Genomic DNA, 19,821 nt, shown 5'->3' on the forward strand with positions numbered 1-19,821 from the left:
TGGTTGATCCCCTCCCCCAGTGTCAGACCACTACTACTGCTGTTCCTCCAGCATTCCCGTCCTTATCCCCTGCTGTCCCCCACCTTTGAATGACGGGTCTTAACCCCTCCCCCTCAGACATGTAATGATGGATGGAGCAAGGTGCTGGGGACCGGCGGGGGGAGGCTGGTATATGTGCGGCTCTATTGCCAGTGAATTTCACGCACTTTAAAGTCCTGTGGCTTGTGACCTCTTATCTGAATAAAGTGGTAGAATCCATTTTGGCAAGTTGTATACTGTGTGCTTCGGGGTCCAGGGATGGACCCTGGAAGGATCCAGGGATGGTGGTACAGGGGCAGCTCGGGTTGAAGCTGTAGCATTCTGATCTCCGCTTGTCCACGGAGATCTGGGGTTGGGGGAGATCTGGGGTTGGGGGAGATCTGGGGTAGGGTGTTGGCAAGAAGCAAGCAGGCTTCCAGTAGGTGATGCAAGGATTTTGAGTGCTCCCCATAGAGTTTCTGGAGCCGTCAGATTAGCTGCCTTAAAATCATCCCACTGTGCCCTAACCACGACGCCAGCTACCACACACAGACTTAGGCTCTGTCACTCTGCTTTATTAGAACAGCTCCAAGTCCGAGAGCACAGCTTCAGAGTGGAGGCCGGATCAGGCTTGGGTGAATGGCCAGCAGACCTCATGAGACTTCCAACACAGGAGAAGCACACTACAGACCGTGGGCACAGCACAGGACAGGACAGTCGATTGATTTTTTTTCTTTTATATATAAACTGATAATTTAAAAAATTAGAGTAATATATAGAGTTTCTCTAGAGAGAGACATTGCAACAAAAAATATATATAAAGAATATGACCTCCGGGGCAAACGAAGCAGCATCTCTGAGCGGAGGAAAGAGGGCTCCTCATGCATTGGAGAGGGGGGCCAAGCCTTTGGACAGGCACCAAGGCTACTGCATATCTTGGAAGAGGGAGGAAGAGTAGAGGGCTGGCTAGTCAGCGTGTCTGCGTTATTCTCTCTACATTGCAAGTTTTTTATGGCTTTGGCTAAAGCATGTAAAGCAGTGGAGGTACTAAGGTGCTAAACTGAGGCCTCTCGGTCTCTGTAACAAACAAAAAACGGGGGTGGGAGACATCAGTGAAGCCCTCCCTAATCCCCAACTGAGTGGAAGCCATGGAAGATGTTCTGCAGGGGAGGGGGGAGGCTGGGGGGTATGATTCAGCAGACTCCTCCCCCCATACCCCGTGCATCCCTGCAATCCCACACACCTGTCCCTGCTGAGATTGAATATTTGAAGGGAGGCAGTTAATCCCCCCTGCACTCTGTTGTTAATCCCTGGCAGCAGCTGGGACAGGGATGGCAGGAAGGGCCTGTCTTAACCCCATGAGGCTTCTCTGGGGCAGGCAAACAACCAGGAGCCTGGGGAAATGGGGACGGGCAGGGCATTGGTTTAGGCAGTGAGGCTCAGCCACTCCCTTTGGTCCCGTCTGTAGCTCTGCCCACCACACTTGGCAGGAGGGAAATCCCCTGCATGAGCAGAGCCAGCTAAGAGGAGCCAGATGTCCCTAACGGGTGGGGTAGAGGCAGGGATTGGGGAATTTGGAGGAGATGGACTTGGTCCCTGAAGCCCTTCTCCTGATTCATTCGGACCTAGACTCCTCCAGGATCTGGGGTAGGTTTTGGTCCCGGGGGCCAGGGGCTGGGGCTGGAACTTGGGTAGAAGCTGGTGTTGGGGCCGGTTCTGGGGCTTGGGCCGGGCCTGAAGTAGGTAGGGGAGGTTTGCTGCCAGGGTGGTAATCGTGAGTGGCCTTGGGCTCATTGGTGTGGTAGGAGCCCTTGTAGCGATGATTTTGCAGATAGAAGAGCACCAACATTCCCACCAACCCCAGCAGCAAGAAGACCACCAAAACTGAAAGAGAAAAAAAGGAACAATTCAGGGCAGATCTTTGGGGCTTCACCTATATACATACACACATGTATGCTTTTGGCCTAAAGCATACGTGTACAAGAGCGTCAGCTGTATGGCCACATCAAGCCATTCCTAAGTATCTGGTAGGTCTAAATTCCTGGCTCATCCCCCTATTTCTAACATTCTCTTTCCACATCCCTGGTACTTACCCCAATTTCTCATCCCTCTGGATGTTACTGCACCCCCATTTCCTCATCCCTTAGCTTTAGCCTCATTTTATTTTTTAATTTTCTTATAACAGTTTTATTGAGATATGGTTTACGTACCATAAAATTTACCTTTTTATAGTGCAGTAAAGCTCCTTTTAATAAACAGTTCCTGCCCAGTTCTGGGACCTTTTAGGTATTGAACACCTGACTTTGGTGGAACGTAATGACCACGATCTAGCAGATAAGCATGTGACTTAAGCTGCTCATCAGGAAGTGGAGATTATCTGATCCACAAGGTCATAAGGTCAGATGTGACCAGCAGTGGACTACCACTGAGAAGAGATGGTATATGGGATCAGGCACTGATGGGCACGTCGCTGTAAAAGCTTTAGCCCCATTTTGATATTTCATTTCAATTAAAAGTCTATAGCATCCTCAGACATTTAAAAATCTCCAACCTGGTTATCAGCTACCTTCAGCATAGCCTGTCTCATCCTTCTGGGCGCCACCACGCACCTAGTGCCTTCACCACCCCTCAGCCCTGAGGATACGGGGCAGGGAGGCAACGCTGACGGCCAGAGGGTAGAATGAGGAGGTCAGGGTAGTGACTGTGCTACTCACAGCCCAAAAGTATGGCAACCCATCCGTCATCGTGGTAGTATGGGAAGTCTGAAAAAGAGAAAGCACCAGGTAGGAGAAGCCGCCTCCAGGTTAAGAATCATTTCCTTTCCCTGTTGTCCCTCTCTTCCCTTCCTTTACTGTGTCCCAGGGATGTACCTGGGGGCAGATACCAGGGGTCCAGCTCAGGTGGCACCTCTGAGACGAGACGTGGCATGGCTCCGCAGTTAGACTCAGACAGTTCTCCCTGAACGCGAAGGGCCTCAGCCAGCTCCGAGGTCATGGGTCGAGGTGTTCGGAAGTGGCTCTTGAGGGGGGCCACATTGTTGAATCGGACACCAGACAGGCAGCCCGAGAAACCTGGTGTGTTGTAGCGCTGGATCTCCGGGTCAATCACTCCCGTCTCTGAGGGAGAGGCAGCCAAGAAAGAAATGGGCTTGGACCACCAATAGCCCTGCCCCCTCTCACCATCGCTAGGTTCCCACTCTTTATCAGCACCTTCAATGCCACTCCCCGTCCTTCACTCCCCTCTGGGCTCCAGGGACTTCACCCACAGCTCCTTACCCAAAACGCCCTCTCAGCCCCAGCTTACCCATAACGCGCCCCAGATACAAGGCCTTGGGTGAGTCCAGCTGGCTGTCCACCAACAGTGAGAACTTCTGTTCTGTCAGGGGGAAGTAGTCCACCTGAGTGGGGAGGGGAAAGGAGATGAGGGAGGGAGAACCGGGGGCAGACGTAGCCTAGGCCAGGCTGGAACTCTCCTCTCCCAGTTGGTGGTGAGTCCTAGCTCAGTCCCAGGTGGGGAACCCCTGGACCCAGACATAGGATTTGGTATTAAAAACCCGACAACCTGGTTTTGAGCCCTGTCTTCGCAGCTTACGGTGGTTTGACTTTGGGAACACCACTTTACTGTCTGAGCCCCTTTAGTGATTTGTCAAACGAAGATAAGAAGAGCTGCCTACCTGAACCACCTCACAGAGAGGTTGTGAGGTCCCATGAGATTACACACATGAACATCCTCTGTAAATTGGAACATGCTCTACAAATGCTAAACATTTGGCATTTCCCACTGCCGCAACCTAGATGGCGAGGTTGAGGTCTGAACGGGCCCGCCTCCCTCGTCCCCCTCCCCCTGCACGCACCTGGATGAAGAGGTTGCGGTAGACCCGGGTGAGGTTGACGCTGTGGGGCTGGCCGTCAGTCACGGGGCGGGTGGTTAGTTGGTACACGTAGGGACTGGTGCCCAGCTGGTAGCGCAGCTGCAGGGTCCCTGTAGGGTGTGGAGGAGGAAGAGGGGGGTCTCCTCTCAGCTCCCAAAGCCCCCATCTTGTAAGAGCACTTGAGTCCTTGTATTGGTCAATCGATAGTTACGAGAATGGAGGGCACCCAGAGACAGCTGGAATTGAGAGCGAGAGCCTCGGAGGGCTTACCGTCTTCCTTGATGAGCACAGCCATGTAGTCACGCACAAAGGAGCTGACGTAGAGCAGGACGGCGGGGGCGGAGTGGGTGCTGAAGCTGAAAGACACCTCCTCTCCAGTGACATTATAGACAGGTCCACGGTAGCCCGGCACCGGCCGGCCAGGCCGCGGGTAGTCAGGCAGGCGGTACCCAGGGCCGTGGTAGCCGGGCGCGTAGCCGGGGGTGTCGTAGCCGGGGATGTAGCCGGGCTCGTAGCCCGGCACTGGCCGGCTCAGCATGTGGGAGAACTCGCGGGCTGCGGAGCGCAGCGCTGACTGGAGGTTATAGCGCATCCAGGTGCCCGGCTCAAAGAAGCCGCCAATGTCTGAAGGCAGAGGTAGTGAGGTCAGGGCCCCCGTTCCCACATTCAGACGCTGTGTATGTCATCCACACACACCCTCTGGCACGTGTCCCCAGTTTCAGCCACCACCACAACCCGTCTCCATTCACTTTTAGGTCCTCTGGCACCCCTGTATCACGGAATGGAATCTTAATATCATGGGAAATGTAAAAGATCATCTAATCTAACCCCTGTGTTTTACAGCTGGGGAAAGCGAGGCTCAGAAATGGGTAGCTACTTGCCTAGGGATACACAGTAAGTGGACAGTCAAGATTAGAATCGAGATACCATAAGCCCATCTGGTACACCTGCCACTACTCACACTTCCGAACCAAAACCAAAGGTCTTCTGTCAGTCCCTTAGTCCCTGTATCTCCCTACCTCACCAGACTTCTCCCACCAGTGACCTCCCTGCTCACTCATCCCCCTAGACCAGGCTTAGGGAGGCTGCAGTCTGGGTATATGTGCAGAATCTTGCGATGGTGAATGTCAAGGCTTGCCTTAACCAAGGACCAGGTTGTAGACATGTTTTAGGAGTGAAGCGATTGTCGAATAGGAAATGGCATAGGAGGGCATCGTGCAGCCTGAGGGGGATATGCTTGCAAGTGGGGTGACCTGTGTTCCCTCGGTGACAGTGGGAAGATGGGGAAGTTATTTGCGTGTTGCTTTTGATCTTTTTCGTGCCAGCTAGCTGTACCATCCCTTCCTTGCCCCACTTTATGCCTTTGGAGTCACCCAACATCTTCAACTGCCTGACTGCCCCAGCTCAGAGCTCAGGAGCCCAGGACGACCACAGTTTTCCCCGATGCTGACTTTGTGCCCTCCTTCCTTTCCTGCCCTCCCTACATCCCATTATGGCTCCCTGTCCTCCCATAACCAGCAGCACTAACCGTGGTTGCAATATGGCCCGTCAAAAGCCGTGAGGTCACAGTCACAGGTGTAGTAGCTGTAGCGCTCCACGCAGCGGCCTCCATGGAAACAGGGGAACCGGGGGTGGGCGCAGTGGCCCGTGCAGTTGGGTGAGGTACCCTCAGAGGCATTGGCACGGCCCTCCAGGTTCAGAGTCACTCCGTTCAGACGCATAGCCCTCAGGCAACCCACGAAGGGCCGCCTCTTAAGCTCCGCAGACCCTGGGGAAGTTGGGCAGGTCAAGAAATGGGTGTAGAGCCAGAGACAGGGATAAGCATTGGGGTTCGGAAGGGAGCCAAGGGGGCTAGAAGAACAGAATAGATGCCAGGGACTGGAGAGGAAAGGTGGGCCTTTGGCTCACTCTGAGGTCGAGGGGATCGGGACCTAAGACACAGGGTTCCTGGAAACAAGGAGAGTGGCCTTGAGAGCGGGGGAAGGTGTCAGAGGCTTCAGACCTGCCTCTGGGTTGCTGCTCACCAACATAGAGGGGCTGGTCGTACTCCAGCCAGATGTAGGTCTGCAGGGGCATCGGCCGCACCACCCAAGGCCGGTGATCCACGCGGAGCCGGGCCTGCTTCACATTGATTTCAGCCCGGACCAGGTGCCACTCGTCATCGTTGAACTCAAAGTCATCGGAGTGCACTGTCAGGTTCTCATCCCCATTCCCCACGTCGAAGGCGAAGACCACATCCCGGGATGCTGGACAACGTTGGGGGTTAGGGGGAGAGGACTCAGACCTCCAAGATCCCTCACAGGTTCACCTGATACAACCCCTCTTCTTCACCCTTTGGAGCTCCTTGAATGTCCCTCCAATCTGTCTACAGCCTGGGACAAAACCCATAAACGGCTTAAAACCTCATACCCCGGACTTCCCTGGTGGCGCAGTGGTTAAGAATCCGCCTGCCAACGCAGGGCACATGGGTTCAAGCCCTGGTACGGGAAGACCCCATATGCCGCGGAGCAACTAAGCCCGTGTGCCACAACTACTGAGCCTGCGCTCTAGAGCCTGCGAGCCACAACTACTGAGCCCACGTGCCACAGCTACTGAAGCCCGCACTCCTAGAGCCCGTGCTCCACAACAAAGAGAAGCCCCCGCAATGAGAAGCCCACGCACCGCAACGAAGAGCAGCCCCCGCTCGCCGCAACTAGAGAAAGCCCGCGTACAGCAACGAAGACCCAATGCAGCCAAAAATAAATAAATAAATACATGTATAAAAAAAGAAAAAAACCCTCATACCCCTGGTCTCTCTCAAATTCCCAGACCCATGGAGCCAGCTTCCCAGCCCCACTTCTCAGGTTAGAAGCATAGCTCATCAGGTAGAAGACCCCCACACACCAGGAGTCCAGCTTCCTTACAAGTCAGGGACCTAAGGCCCAGAGAGGCTAAGTGGGCACTCGGGGTCACGAAGCCAGCTGTCAAGACAGAGCTGGGGGACTTCCCTGGTGGCGCAGCGGTTGAGAGTCCGCCTACCAATGCAGGGGACGCGGGTTTGATCCCTGGTCCGGGAAGATCCCACATGCTGCGGAGCAACTAAGCCTGTGTGCCACAACTACTGAGCCTGTGCTCTAGAGCCCGCGAGCCACAACTACTGAAGCCCACACGCCTAGAGCCCGTGCTCCGCAACGAGAAGCCACCGCAATGAGAAGCCTGCATACCACAACGAGGAGTAGCCCCCGCTCTCTGCAACTAGAGAAAGCCCACACAGCAACGAAGACCCAATGCAGCCAAAAATAAATAAATAAATAATAAATAAATTTATAAAAAAAAAAAAGAGCTGGGTGTAGAAGCCAGCGCCATCTGAAGCCCTTTCCATGCTGCCTCGCAGAGGGGCATCTTACCCCTTGTCGCTTGTCCCAGCCTCCACCCACCCCACACCTCCCCAGGGATCTTCATCCCCCGGCAACGTCTGCCTGCTCACTGTTGAGTTCCACCCGCACGTAAGGTCGGCGCCACTGGCAGTAAGGGCCCCCTGTATTCTCCAGGAAGACTCCTGAGGGAGCCGAGGTCCTGAAGTAGAAGGAGACATCAAGGCTGTGGTTGGCCTGGATTGGGGGAAAGCGCAGTGCAGCCCCAGTGTGGAAGGCGATGGTGTTCCAGGAATTTCCTACAAAACCAGATGGAGGAAGGCCTTGTCAGCGAGGTAGGAGGGGGGAAGAGTGAGGCAGCCTCAGATCGGGGGGAGACAGGGCAAAAGGGGACAACTAGGGGTCCCCAGGGAAACTTAAGGCGTGTAATGAAAGAGAGGAAGGTGCCGAGGAACAACACAGGTGTGGGCATATCACACCAGGAGCTGGGGTGTCTGGCAGTGTGTCGTAGAGACCCCCAGTGGATCAGGTAGACTAGATTTTGGAGACTGGAGAGCTGACCCTGGGAGGGTACACAAAAAGGGTCTGTCACTCACGATCACCATAGCAGCGCAGAGGCCTCAGGAAGAACTGGGCCTCGGAATTGGAACGGTTCGTGTCCCCCACCACCACCTGAGTGACAGGCAAATGGTCCACAAAAGTCAGCAGGCCCTTGTCGGTTCTCCTGTGGGGACAGGATGTGGTGGCTCAGCCTCTGCCGCTCAGCTGTCCCTGGCGTCCTGAAAGCCCTGTCCCTTTGCCCCCCCCTTACCACTGGGGCTGGTCGGCATCACAGTTACAGTGTAGAGCGGGGTCCACACAGCTCCGGTCCAGACCACAGGCACAGCGCTGAATGCCGGGCTGCGAGCCACCCCAGTAGAAGTGCTGCTCCTCATTTCGGCCAATCCAGAAGCTATAGGGGTAGCCTCCTGGGGAAGAGGTGCAGGCAGTCTCCAGGCCCTGCCCTCCGTTAGCCTCTGGGCTCCTCTCTCACCCTTCCAACCAGCCCAGACCCGTTCTTGAATCCTGTAGCCCAGGGCTCCCTTGAACCCTCTAATCCTCTTCTCCCAGACCCCACCAGTCTCTCCTCCAGCTCTCCACCTTGCCCTCCCCACCCCCACCCCCCCTAACCTGCAGTGTTGAGCAGCCGGGAATTGTAGCAGGAGAACTCAATCCACTGTTCACAGTGCTGGGAAGCATTGGCCAGGGCACTGACTTCCTCCCAGGATGCATTCCAATACTGGACGGCCCCGAGGAATGGCCGCTCCATGCTAGAACCTGTCACCCGAGTTGTCCACAGCCTGTCATGCCTCACAACTGTCCAGGCCCGGTTCTCTGCGGGAGGGGGATGAGACAGAGCTGTGGCTGGAGACGGGCATTCCCTACCCATCTCCCTGCCCCGCCCCCAGCACCACTACTGCAATCCAGAGACAAGAAACATGGCCAGCAGCTCCATTTCAGCCCAGCTTTAGGCCCCCAACGTCATAGGCCGGAGATGAGACAGCTGGAATGGATCAGGAAGCTGGGATCTACCTGCAAGGCTAGATTACAAATCCCTGAGTGTCCCCTTCCCCCTTCTGTCCTCCTTTACCCCCACCACCATTTAATCTCACTGGCCCCTGTCCACGCTTCCATCCTTCCATTTCCCCCACGCTCCCGCATTGCCTCGTCAGCTGCCCCTCCACCACCCGTCAGAGCCACTTACCTCGGATATCACAGTACACTACAAATGGCTTCAGGGGGCCACTCCCATCAGGATCAATGGTGAAGTTGCCAGAAGTTTTCCCACTGAGCCGATAAGCCTCACAGGATTCCTTATACAAAGCTGGTTGGTGGTGAGGTGGGGAAAAGGCAGTTATAGGGTCAGGGGGCTAGGAGGGCCAGCCCTACCATCTCTAGCGGCCTCAGGATTGCCAGAAACCTCCTGACCTCCCCTGTCTCTGACTCTCCCCCGTACCCAAGCTGGCTTACGTTGGTGGCAGGTCTCCCCCTTGTAGCCTGTCAGTTCACAATAGCAGATGAAGTCATCCCAAGACTGGTAGCAGCGTCCATCATGCTCACACATATTAGGGCTGCACCTAGGTGAGGGGGTCAGCACCGAGGGAAGGAGCCTTATGGGGAGCTTGAGAGTACGGTCTGATCCTTACACGCTTCACTCCCAGCTCCTGGGAGCACCAAAACCCAGTGTGAAACCTACTCCACCTAACAAGCTTAAATGCTGGGGCATTAGGCAGGCCTCAGGGCTCAAGTACTATACTGTCTCCCCTTCCCCAAAGGAATAAATAATGCCTTACTTCCCCCACCCCCCAAATAAAACCCTCAAGGACCAAAAACAGATGCTTCGTTTCCATTCTGAGCATGTGTCACTTTAAGGGAAGAAATAGAAGGTGAGAGGACAAGGAGGAATCATCCCCAGGTAGGAGACTTTGGAGCTGGGACCAGGAGAAGGGAGATCATTGAGAAAGGCCATTCCCATCATTGGGAGACCATGGAAGAGGGCTTTGGAGGGGTCACCTCTTGTAGGGAGAGGGGCTTCTGGATACCTATCAGTGATGCCACATGTGTCAAAGAGGACCTCAGCATAGTATCCAAGCCGCCGGCCCTCCACCAGAGTCAGGTTGACCAGTTGACCATCCACCTTGAGCAGCTCCATGCAGCCATGGAACGCCGTCTGGTTGGAGTGGCAGCCCGATCGACTGGCTGGCTTGGGACAACCTGGAGCAACCACCCCTGTGAGGCCCTCCCCAGGGGAGACTCCAGCGACCCTCCCCCAGGGAGATGCCAAGGGAGAGCCAGACACGAAGGAAGGAAGGGGAATAGTAGACAATGACAGTGACCTTCCAGTCCCCAAGGCCCCAGAGGGACAAGAGGGATTTACTGCTACAAAACTCTCCATGTAGCCCTGTCTGGGTGGACTTAGATGGGGCCTTCCCACCCAGAGACAGGGGTCTAGGCAGGTCGGCCGCCACTTACCTCCAAAGAAGTATGAGGTTCCTGTACGGATCAGCAGTGGGTATGAGACCCTGACCTCTGCCCCCTCCACATCATCAATGCTGATGACTGCATGGTTTTCCTGTGCCACGAAATTCACCTCGTGCCAAAAGCCATCATTCAGGCGGAACCCTGGACAGGACAGGAGGATGGTGTGGGGGGGGGCGGAGGGGCACCACGTTCTATAAGAGTACCTAGAGCGGGGAGGCAGCAACCCCACTCTGTGTCCTAACAGTAGCCTCTGTGCCTCCCATTTTTACACTTATCAACCTGAGTGGTGACATCTCTGAATGTCTCTCTTCACTGTGTGGAACCCCAGTGGCTGACACAAAAGTCGTAACTGAACGACACCTCCAGAGACCCTCCGGAACTGGAGAGTACCAGGATTCTCGGCCTTCCTGCTTCTCCTTAGCTCCTCAGATCTGCCCCGCCCTCCAACTCCCAGCAGCCTCCATCCACTCCCACCTTTTCCCAGGGCCCGGGGACCTCCTGCCCTGCTCCCTCCCTTCACTCCCTCACCCCTCTCTGGTGTGCAAAGGCTTCAGTCCAGGCCTACAAACTCCTCCGCTCTTTGCCCTTCTCTGGCCTCCCTGTGCCTCCCCCTTCCCTCCTCCCCTCACCAGCAGCAAACTGAAGTTTCTTTCGGCCAGTCTGCACGATGGACACATTGACCTGCCCTTCACTGAGCATCAGCTCCACGTGGCCCAGCCCATCCCCCAGGCGGGAGAAAAGTAGCAGCCCGGTGAGATCCCAGGTACGGAAGCGAAAAGAGACCGCGAGGCGGCCTCGGCGAGGGAAGCCAGGCACTTGCACGAAGTTGTGAGGACCTCCAAAGTTGATGGGGTGAGGAACCGGGTCCAGGCAACGGAATGCCACCTTACCCTAGGGACGAAAGTGAGGATCCGTCAGCACCCGAGCCGACGCCCCGCCCCACCTCTGTGAGGAGTGAGGTTCCCTGGGTGCACCTGCCCATCTCCCCCAGAAACATGTCCAGCTGTGGAGGAGGTCTCCAGCCACCAAGTCGGCCTGCAGGACTCTCTCCTGATCTACATCGTCTCCAGGGGCGACGGCTCCTTCGCTTCCTTCCAGCGTGGAGAGGCGATTTCCCGCCTGCTTCCCGGAAGCAGTGCCTGATTACGCTCCTGAGTTCGGGTGGGGGGAGCACCCACACCCACACATCGAAACAGCCCTGGGTTCAAGTCCCTCCTCAGCCCCTGCGCAGCTGCGTGACCCCTGGTGGAGCCACTCAGGGTCGCTACACCTTATTTTCCTCAGTTATAATTGAGGAGATGCTTAGACCGCACCACAGCTTTTAACTGGGGGGTTGGGAGCTGGCCTTTTGCACTTCCTGTGAGTCAGTGATGACACCATCACCCCCACTTGAGCATCCAGCTGGGGAGAGGGGTCCTCGGCTTTTACATGATTCGCAATATCTCTTCCCATTCCACCTCGTGGTTCCAAGTGGCTTTGACGCCCCAGTCCTCCCAGATCCCCCTGCCCACTGGCCTCGAAGGTGATCCGTGAATGGCGCCGCACGGCCAGGTCCGCGATGTTGACTCGGTTGAAGATTACGTTTTCCATGCAGCCGCGGAAATTATGCCGATAGGCAAGGTTCTTCTGCGCGGCGCCCACCAGACCCCCGATGAACATCTGCGGGGCGGAGTGAGGAGTACACTACAAATGGCTTCAGGGGGCCACTCCCATCAGGATCAATGGTGAAGTTTCCAGAAGTTTTCCCACTGAGCCCGGCAAGCGCGGCAGCGCGCACGCCTTTCTCACGCTCCCCCCCCCCCGCCCCACCGCTGCCGTATACTTTCCCACGCTCCAGGCAGATTGAGTTCTATAAGACTTGAGACACACAGTGCCCCAGTATTGAAGCTGGAAGCTCGCTGGGCCTCCCCAGGCTTGGGTTCTAGCCCTGACTCCACCACAAATTGGCTGCATGCCCTTAGGTAAGTCAATGAACCTGTCTGGGATTCTTTATCTGCAGATCAGGGCCTGAAGGGGGCAATTTTCTCATCCTGTCCGATCCCCCAAATCCAGATTTCCAGACTCCATCTCAGTAGTTCTGGGGTGGAGTCCGGGAATCTGTGTGCTAACAGCAGCAGCAACAACAAAAACCCAGGCCTTTCTGGGAGTTTGCCAAGAGCTGCTAGCATATGCAGACACCCGAAAGCAGAGTCTTACCTCTGGTAGAGAAAAGTGCTGTCCCCCACCGGCCCACCCAGCATCCCACTTCACCAAATGGCTCCTCCCCTCTCCGCTCACCTCGGTGTCCAGGTTCAGTCTCTCGAAGTCGCCATTGAGCACGAAGCGCTGCTCGTAGCCGTCCAGGGTGAGATTTGCTTCGCGGCCAAATCGGTCCACGCGTACGTAATGCCAGTGCTGGTCATTGAGGACGCCACCAGCGCTCACGGTTGTGTGACCGGGCCTTGGCTGGATGGGGCTGCTGCCTGAGGGTAGGGTGGGGCGGGGTCAGACCTGGAACCTGGAAAACCCAAGTGAGCCCTACTGCCCAGCTAGTCCCCAGGCAGAGCAGCACAGAGGAGGGACTGCCCAGGGCCCAGGGCAGCCAGGGAGGGTGGGCATACAGAGACTGGACCACCCTCAGCCTGGGATGGAGCAGTGGCCACTGGCAAGTATGGACTTAGAGTAAGCCATTTAACCTCTCTGAGCCTCTGTTTTCCTATCAGTAAAACTTGAGGCACGATAGTTGCTTCTACCTCATCATGTGGATGTTATGAAGAGCGATTGAGATGCAAAATAATAACACTTTAGGCGTGTGTGTATACGTATATACAACGTTTTTACAATGAGGAAACAGACTGCGGGAGTGCTTGTCCCTCTGGTAGGTGGTAGAGCTGAGACTGGAATCCGCTTCTCCTGATCCCGAGTCCAGTGTTTTGCTAGCACCAAATTTTACACAAAAAAGGTGGGTTGGTCCAAACACTAAGGAAGGGAAGGATAAGGAGTGGGGTGCGGCTTCGCGGAGGAGGTGCAACAGGAGACGTGGGAGGAGAGCCTCAGGCTTTGCGCCGGGATCTCTGAGCTCACCCAGGCTCATGTGCAGCAGCAAGTGCGCCCCCTGCAGCTCGAGTGTCACGTAGTCTCCCTGGGCGCCCTCGGCGTGCAACAGGAGCCCGTCCTTCTCTTCGGTCTTGAAGCTGAAGGCGAACACGTCCCACAGACTCCGGCTGACCCCTCGCGGGAAGCGGTACGAGATGGCATCATCGCCATCGAAATAGAGCACGTCGGACTCTGCGCGAGGGGCACTAGGTGGGTTGGGGACCGGGGAGACTCTGTCTCCCGGGCACCACCCCCACCCCGCCCACGACCTCACACCCTTACTGTAAGGGCAGCCGTAGAGGCCGAGCCTCAGGCCGATCTTGCCGCGCGGGTTCCAAGCCAAGGGCACGATGCGGATGTAGCGCGCCGTGAAGTGGTAGTGCAGGTCGTGGCGAACCACCGCCGACTCGTTCACGTTACCGAAGAAGGTCTGAGGGGCAAGGGAAGAGGAGTGACCACGCCCCCACCCTCTGCTTGTTTCTCCACAGCCTCCCAGTCCACAGTTGTCGCATCTAGCCAATCTCGACTTCTGGAAGGCAAACACTCCTTATCTCCCCTGCCTTCATGGCTTTACACAAACACAGTTTCCCTAGCCTAGAGCGTCCCATTATATCCTCAAAGGTCAACTCAGATGTCACCACCTTCATGAAGCTCTCCCAGATTTTACCCTGAAGTATGTTAAACCCTGTCACTGGGAATATCCTGCACACATGGGGAGCCGACAATCCCTCCGGACTGAGTCCCTGGGGAGGAAGTCACTGCTCCTCATCTGTGCCCTCACCACTGCCTGCTGCCCCTCCCCCAAGATTGTGCCTGGCCCAGCCCAGTTCACAGAGCTGAAAAGGTTCCCCAAGTGTGTGCGCAGGGAGCCTGGAGTACCGCGTTGTGCCCTCGCTGATAGAACGGTGTCCAGCTGTCCACTCGGTCGCCATAGAGCAGCATGTAATGTGTGACCCAGTCCCAAGAGTTAAAGGAGCCCTGCGTGGCCACAGCCCGGATCCGGTGCTTCTTCATTAGGTCGATCTGGAGCCAGGGATTTGGGTCTCCAATCCGGGGAGACCATCCGCTTATGCCTATAGAAGGGGCAAGGCCTTTCACCACTGGCTCCCCATTCACCTCCAGCCCTCCAGAGTCCCCCACCCCACCATGGGGCGCCACCACGCTCACCGTGCAGCCGGGCAAAACGGGGTGCGGTGAAGAGCCCATAGTAGGAGGAGGCACCCAGGGAGCGTGCATACAGGGGCCCAACCAGCTCCTCGTCACAGCCGTCTGGGTTGGGGGAACAGACATGTTGATCAGGGTGGCCCCTCCCAGTCTTCCCAAAGGCCCAGCACGCTGAGCAACCGGAGCTCTTTCTTCTCTCTCCCCCATTGCAGACCCAGCCCTAACTTAAACCATCTACTCAACCTGGTCTGCAGCAACAGCTGCACGCTTCAGGGAGGCTGCCTTCTTCTTCTGAAAGAACCCGTAGGCCAGACCCTGCCTAGTACCAGCTGGGGTTCAGTACACCCACAAACACAATCCCAAACCTCAGCATCTTTTAGAACCTGAGTCACCCCAAGACACCAATCCAGCCCCAGCCTTAGCCTCAATCCCAGTCAGCAGCACCCACAGACCTGCACCAACCCCAAATCCAGGCCTTGGTCCCAACCCCAGCCAGTCCAAGCACCATCACCAGTTCCACGTGCAACCTTAGCATCATAAAGGGTCACCAAATACTGCATGGATCCCAACCCCAAAATCCAGCCCCAGCCTCAGCCCAAAACTCTGGTCCCTGGGCCAGCTCCAAGCCCAGCCCCAGCCCCTGGCAAAACCTTAACCCTAGCGGGGTCACTGGCACCACCCTTATTCCCAACACTCAAACCCAGGCACTAGCTCCCGCTTGGATCCCAGTCCCAAATCCCCGCCCGGGCCGACTCTATCTTCAGCTCTGAGCCCAGCCCCATCGCCGGGCGCGCGCGCCAGCCTCGGGGCTGCATTGCGGAGCGCCGGGGAGAGGCAGGAAAGGATGAAAGCGCACGAGCGCGCGCCGGCCGGGAAGGGACCCGCGACCACCCAGCCGCAATGCGGTGCGGGACCCGCCCTGCAGACCTTAGACTCCCAGGCCCAACCCCGCCTGCCTGCGAGCCCCGCACTCACAGTAGCCCCAGCCCCGGGCTCCCGAGACCGCGGCGAGCAGGATGCAGAAGAGTCGGAGACGCATCATGCAGGGCTGACGGATCCCGGCGGCCGCCTCCCAGTGCCCGTCTCCGGCTAGGGCTCCAGTTCCAGCTCGGGCTTTCCTCCTGGGGTTCGCAACGGATGGCTATCTCTCGGCCCCTTACCCACCCCTTCCTCTTTCCTCTCTCCCCCAACCTTTCTCCCTTGTCTCTCTCTGTGCTGTTCCTGGTCCTCCGCTGTTATCGCCTCTCCTTCCACCCTCTCTCTTCTCACCTCCCCCCTCCCCCAGCCTCTCTCTCCTGGCACGCGCCGCTTTCCCGGACCCCGCGCAAGCGCGCGCCTCAGCCCTACTGCGAATGGGCGGGGGTAGAGAGCCTCCCGTCGCCGGGAAATACCCTGAATAACCCGAGGCCGACAGGGACTGTGGCCGCAGGGATGGGGGAAGGGAGGCTAGGGCCGGTTAGGGGGTCCTGAAAAATCCAAGAAAAGGGAGTTGTAAGGGGAGGGTGCTTGGAGATGAGGAGAAGAGTAAGTAAAAGAATCTAACATTTTCTGACAGCAAATTATGCTCCAGGCACCCGTACAAGGCACCCTCAGCACCCTGTGAATTCTGCATTTTTACCTCACTCCACTTTGCAGATGAAAAACCTGAGGCTCAGAGAGGTCAGACAACCTACTTAAGATCACACAGGTGGCTAGCAAACGATGATATTACAAAACCCATTCTTTTTCTACTGGCACGGTAAGGAGAAATTATTTTTTAGGACGTAGAATAGGAAAGTTAGGTAAAGACGGCCCACAGACCCTAATCCCCACCGCCCTCCTGGCCCTTCACCCCGCCCCTTCCTTCCTGTCCCACTAGTTTAACTTCTGTCCCCAGTGGCTTTACCTCAGAAACCTGAGTAGCCAGAGATGGGGACTGAGCCCGCAAAGCAGGTGGGAGTGGGGGCAGGGGGGTAATGGTTACAGAGAGGGAGGGTAAGGTGAAGGGACGGGATTCTCTACCTAGCACCAGGCCTCTGCCATGCTGTGACCTACCTAGGATGCCTGGAGCCCTCTGGGACCAGGGGCCCTCCAGATAGATCGGGCTGGTAATGAGACGCTGGGGTTCGGGGACGGGACTGGGGTTCAGAGGGAGGATGAGCTGAACCTAGAGATCTAAGGTCCCAACTGAGCCCAGAAAACCTGAGCTCCAACCCTTACGACCCCCTTGTCATGAGTAGTTCAGTGCACCTGTACTGGAGGCTAAGAGGTGGGGGTGAGAAGGGGAGAAGGGAAAGGGGACATAGAAAACCTCTCCAGGCCAAGCATGGAGTCCAGGGACCAGGTGTCAGGCAAAGTCTGCATGTGGATGTTCTTCCAGGAGAGGGCGCTGCAGAGGAACTGAAGCGCTAAGATCTATTAACAATACAGACGCTTGGCCTATGGAGAGCACAGATGCTTCACATTCATTACCTTCCTTATTTCAAACAACCCTGCCGGGGGGCTGGTCAGGATTTCTAATCTCGACATTATGTATTAGGCAACTGGAGAGCCAGAAAGAGCAAGTGATTCACTCAAGGTCACCGAGGAAGCTGGATGTAGAGGCAGGAGGGGTGCGAGGGAAGCCAAGGCCTGTCTGAGGGTGTGCTAAGAAGAGTGTGGAGAAGAGTTTATGTCTTCTCCCCGGGTACTGTACCATTGTACCTGGTCACACAGGAGCCCCCAGCTTGGAATGCATGTGTGGGAGGGGGAGGTGTGTGGTGGAGGCATGCCTCATAAGGGCTCTCTTCTCATTTTGGCCTCCCCAGGTCTCCTGGGGCCCCTACTCCGGGGACGATGAGGAGGCATACTCGGCTGAGCCGCTGCCAGAACTCTGCTACAAGGCTGATGTCCAGGCCTTCAGTCGGGCCTTCCAACCCAGTGTCTCCCTGACGGTGGCTGCGCTGGGTCTGGCTGGCAATGGCCTGGTCCTGGCCACGCACCTGGCGGCGCGACGCGCTGCCCGCTCGCCCACCTCCGCCCACCTGCTCCAGCTGGCCCTGGCCGACCTTCTGCTGGCCCTGACCCTGCCCTTTGCTGCAGCCGGGGCTCTGCAGGGCTGGAGTCTGGGAAGTGTCACCTGCCGCGCCATCTCGGGCCTCTATTCGGCCTCCTTCCACGCCGGCTTCCTCTTCCTGGCCTGTATCAGCGCCGACCGCTACGTGGCCATCGCGCGGGCCCTCCCAGCTGGACCGAGGCCCCCGGTGCCGGGCCGTGCACACTTGGTCTCAGTCATCGTGTGGTTGCTGTCGCTGCTCCTGGCGCTGCCTGCTTTCCTTTTCAGCCAGGACGGGCAGCGAGAAGGCCAGCGGCGCTGCCGTCTCATTTTCCCCGAGGGCCTCACGCAGACGGTGAAGGGGGTGAGCGCCGTGGCGCAGGTGGTCCTGGGCTTCGCGCTGCCGCTGGGCGTCATGGCGGCCTGCTACGCGCTCCTGGGCCGCACGCTGCTGGCCACCAGGGGGCCCGAGCGCCGGCGCGCGCTGCGCGTCGTGGTGGCCCTAGTGGCTGCCTTCGTGGTGCTGCAGCTGCCCTACAGTCTCGCCCTGCTATTGGATACTGCCGACCTCCTGGCGGCCCGCGAGCGGAGCTGCCCCGCCAGCAAGCGCAAGGATCTGGCACTGCTGGTGACCGGGGGCTTGGCCCTCGCCCGCTGCGGTCTCAACCCCGTGCTCTACGCCTTTCTGGGCCTGCGCTTCCGCCAGGACCTGCGGAGGCTGCTACGGGGTCGAGGCTGTAGTCCAGGGCCTCACCACCGCGGCCGCTGCCCCCGCCGGCCCCGCCTTTCTTCCTGCTCGGCTCCCACGGAGACCAACAGTATCTCCTTCTGGGACTACTAGGGCTGCGAATCAAGAGGAGGGGGGCGGGCTGAGGAAATGATTCCAGGGAGGGTAGCGGGAAGGGGGAGTAGGTGGGGGACACTGAGAAAGAGGTAGGGACATCAGGAATTGCTTCTGTACTTCGGCACATTAAACTGACAACATGGAAATGAGGGGCAACACAACAACTGTTACTATTTTTGACTCACCGGCTTGGAAGTGATTTGCAGCACGGCAGAGCTGGTGGGTGCCCCACGGCCCCGCCCCTTCGCACTCCGCCGCGCTTGGCTCTGAGTGGAAGGCGCTGAGAGCCTGGGTTGGGGTGAGGGGCTGCTGAGCCTGCTAAAGCTTTAGGCACTGACACCCCCTCCACCTTCACCCGGTCTCTGCCAACAGAGGTGAGGTGGGGAAGCTGCCAGGCGACGAGGGGCGAGCGTTCCTCCTGAAATAGTGTAAGAAAGAGCTTTCTAACAACCAGAGTGCTATCCAGTAATGGCTGCCTTAGCAAGTACCGAGTTCCCGGCCTCTGGAATGTTCCGGCTGAGGCTGTCGGGGACTGTGTGTGTGCCTATGCCTGGTGTGGGGGTAGGAACGGGGCCAGGAGATTCCCGTTTTGGGTTGGATTCGGTTACCACTCTACAGTCCCTTCTAAGGTTCGCTGGTGGAGAGAAAAAGTTATTTGAAAAGTTGAGTCGCAGTTTTTCACCTTGGAGAAAATCCAAGGAGAGAATTCCAATTTGCAAATTTCCAAAGAGTGGTTAGCACGGGCGGGGTGGGGGTGGGGCGACAGCCATTCTCCGTCTTCCTTGGGGACGGGCTCAGAGGGAATGTACTGAGCCTGCCGGAGAGAGGTTAGACAAGGGAAAGAACTTCCCTGCAGGCAAGGGCCTGGGATCCAGATAGGGAAGAGAGTATATGGTGTGGTGTTTCCATCCCTAGGAAGTCTCAGCGCAGGCCACTCTCATCTGGGGCGAGGGCAAGTCTGGGATGGCCTCTAAAGACATTGATCCCTGGTCTTTGTTTTACACAGTCACGACAGGCAGGCTGGTGTCCACGTGCGACAACTCTCGCAGTTTAATATCCGGTCAGCCAGGCTGCCCCGACCACTCCAGCCTGGAGTCTGGGGACCAAGGGCAAGAGGGGCGGAGCGTGGCGGGGATGTCTCCAGGGAGGCGCTGGCCTGTCGTCCCCGCCCTGTCCCGCCGCGCCCAGCTCCGGCTAGCCTTCCTTCTCGGAGTCTCCGGCGGCTGAGACCAAGAACCACGGCCTCCAGGGGCCAGGATCCAGGGAAGTCCCGGTCACAGAGCCGATCTTCAAAGGGTCCCACACGCCAGTCACTGGGGGCCAACCTGGAACCCTCCACCAGTGATCTCAGGAATCGCCGCTGAGTCAGCAACGCACGCGCGCGCCCGCGGTCGCCCTGGCCCCGCCCCTCCTCTGGCCCCGCCCCGTCCGCTTAGAGCCTTGGTTAACCCCTTCCTACACA

At 57.4% G+C, this 19,821-nt stretch overlaps 2 protein-coding genes across 2 annotated transcripts; one reads left to right on the top strand and one right to left on the bottom strand.

Moving 5' to 3' along the window:
- Nucleotides 1–1,223: 1,223 nt before the first annotated feature.
- CNTNAP1 (contactin associated protein 1) lies at nucleotides 1,224–15,544 on the bottom strand. The gene is made up of 24 exons (XM_065896864.1): nucleotides 15,478–15,544; nucleotides 14,506–14,607; nucleotides 14,218–14,411; nucleotides 13,621–13,768; nucleotides 13,327–13,530; nucleotides 12,541–12,725; nucleotides 11,779–11,922; nucleotides 10,893–11,154; nucleotides 10,255–10,404; nucleotides 9,825–9,996; nucleotides 9,253–9,359; nucleotides 8,987–9,106; nucleotides 8,413–8,616; nucleotides 8,054–8,210; nucleotides 7,839–7,966; nucleotides 7,356–7,541; nucleotides 5,914–6,135; nucleotides 5,418–5,657; nucleotides 4,160–4,513; nucleotides 3,872–3,999; nucleotides 3,322–3,415; nucleotides 2,889–3,134; nucleotides 2,733–2,780; nucleotides 1,224–1,902 (listed from the first exon to the last, which is right to left on the bottom strand). The coding sequence occupies exons 1-24, from the start codon at nucleotides 15,542–15,544 to the stop codon at nucleotides 1,634–1,636; spliced, it is 4,131 nt and encodes a 1,376-aa protein (XP_065752936.1). The 3' UTR covers nucleotides 1,224–1,633.
- Nucleotides 15,545–16,395: 851 nt separating this feature from the next.
- Nucleotides 16,396–18,516, top strand: CCR10 (C-C motif chemokine receptor 10). The gene is made up of 2 exons (XM_065897286.1): nucleotides 16,396–16,434; nucleotides 17,289–18,516. Exons 1-2 carry the CDS (start codon nucleotides 16,411–16,413, stop codon nucleotides 18,354–18,356), a joined length of 1,092 nt encoding a protein of 363 aa, XP_065753358.1. The 5' UTR covers nucleotides 16,396–16,410; the 3' UTR covers nucleotides 18,357–18,516.
- The last annotated feature ends 1,305 nt before the right edge of the window (nucleotides 18,517–19,821 follow it).

Source organism: Phocoena phocoena, chromosome 19 (genome assembly GCF_963924675.1).
Source record: "Phocoena phocoena chromosome 19, mPhoPho1.1, whole genome shotgun sequence".
NCBI lineage: Eukaryota > Metazoa > Chordata > Mammalia > Artiodactyla > Phocoenidae > Phocoena > Phocoena phocoena.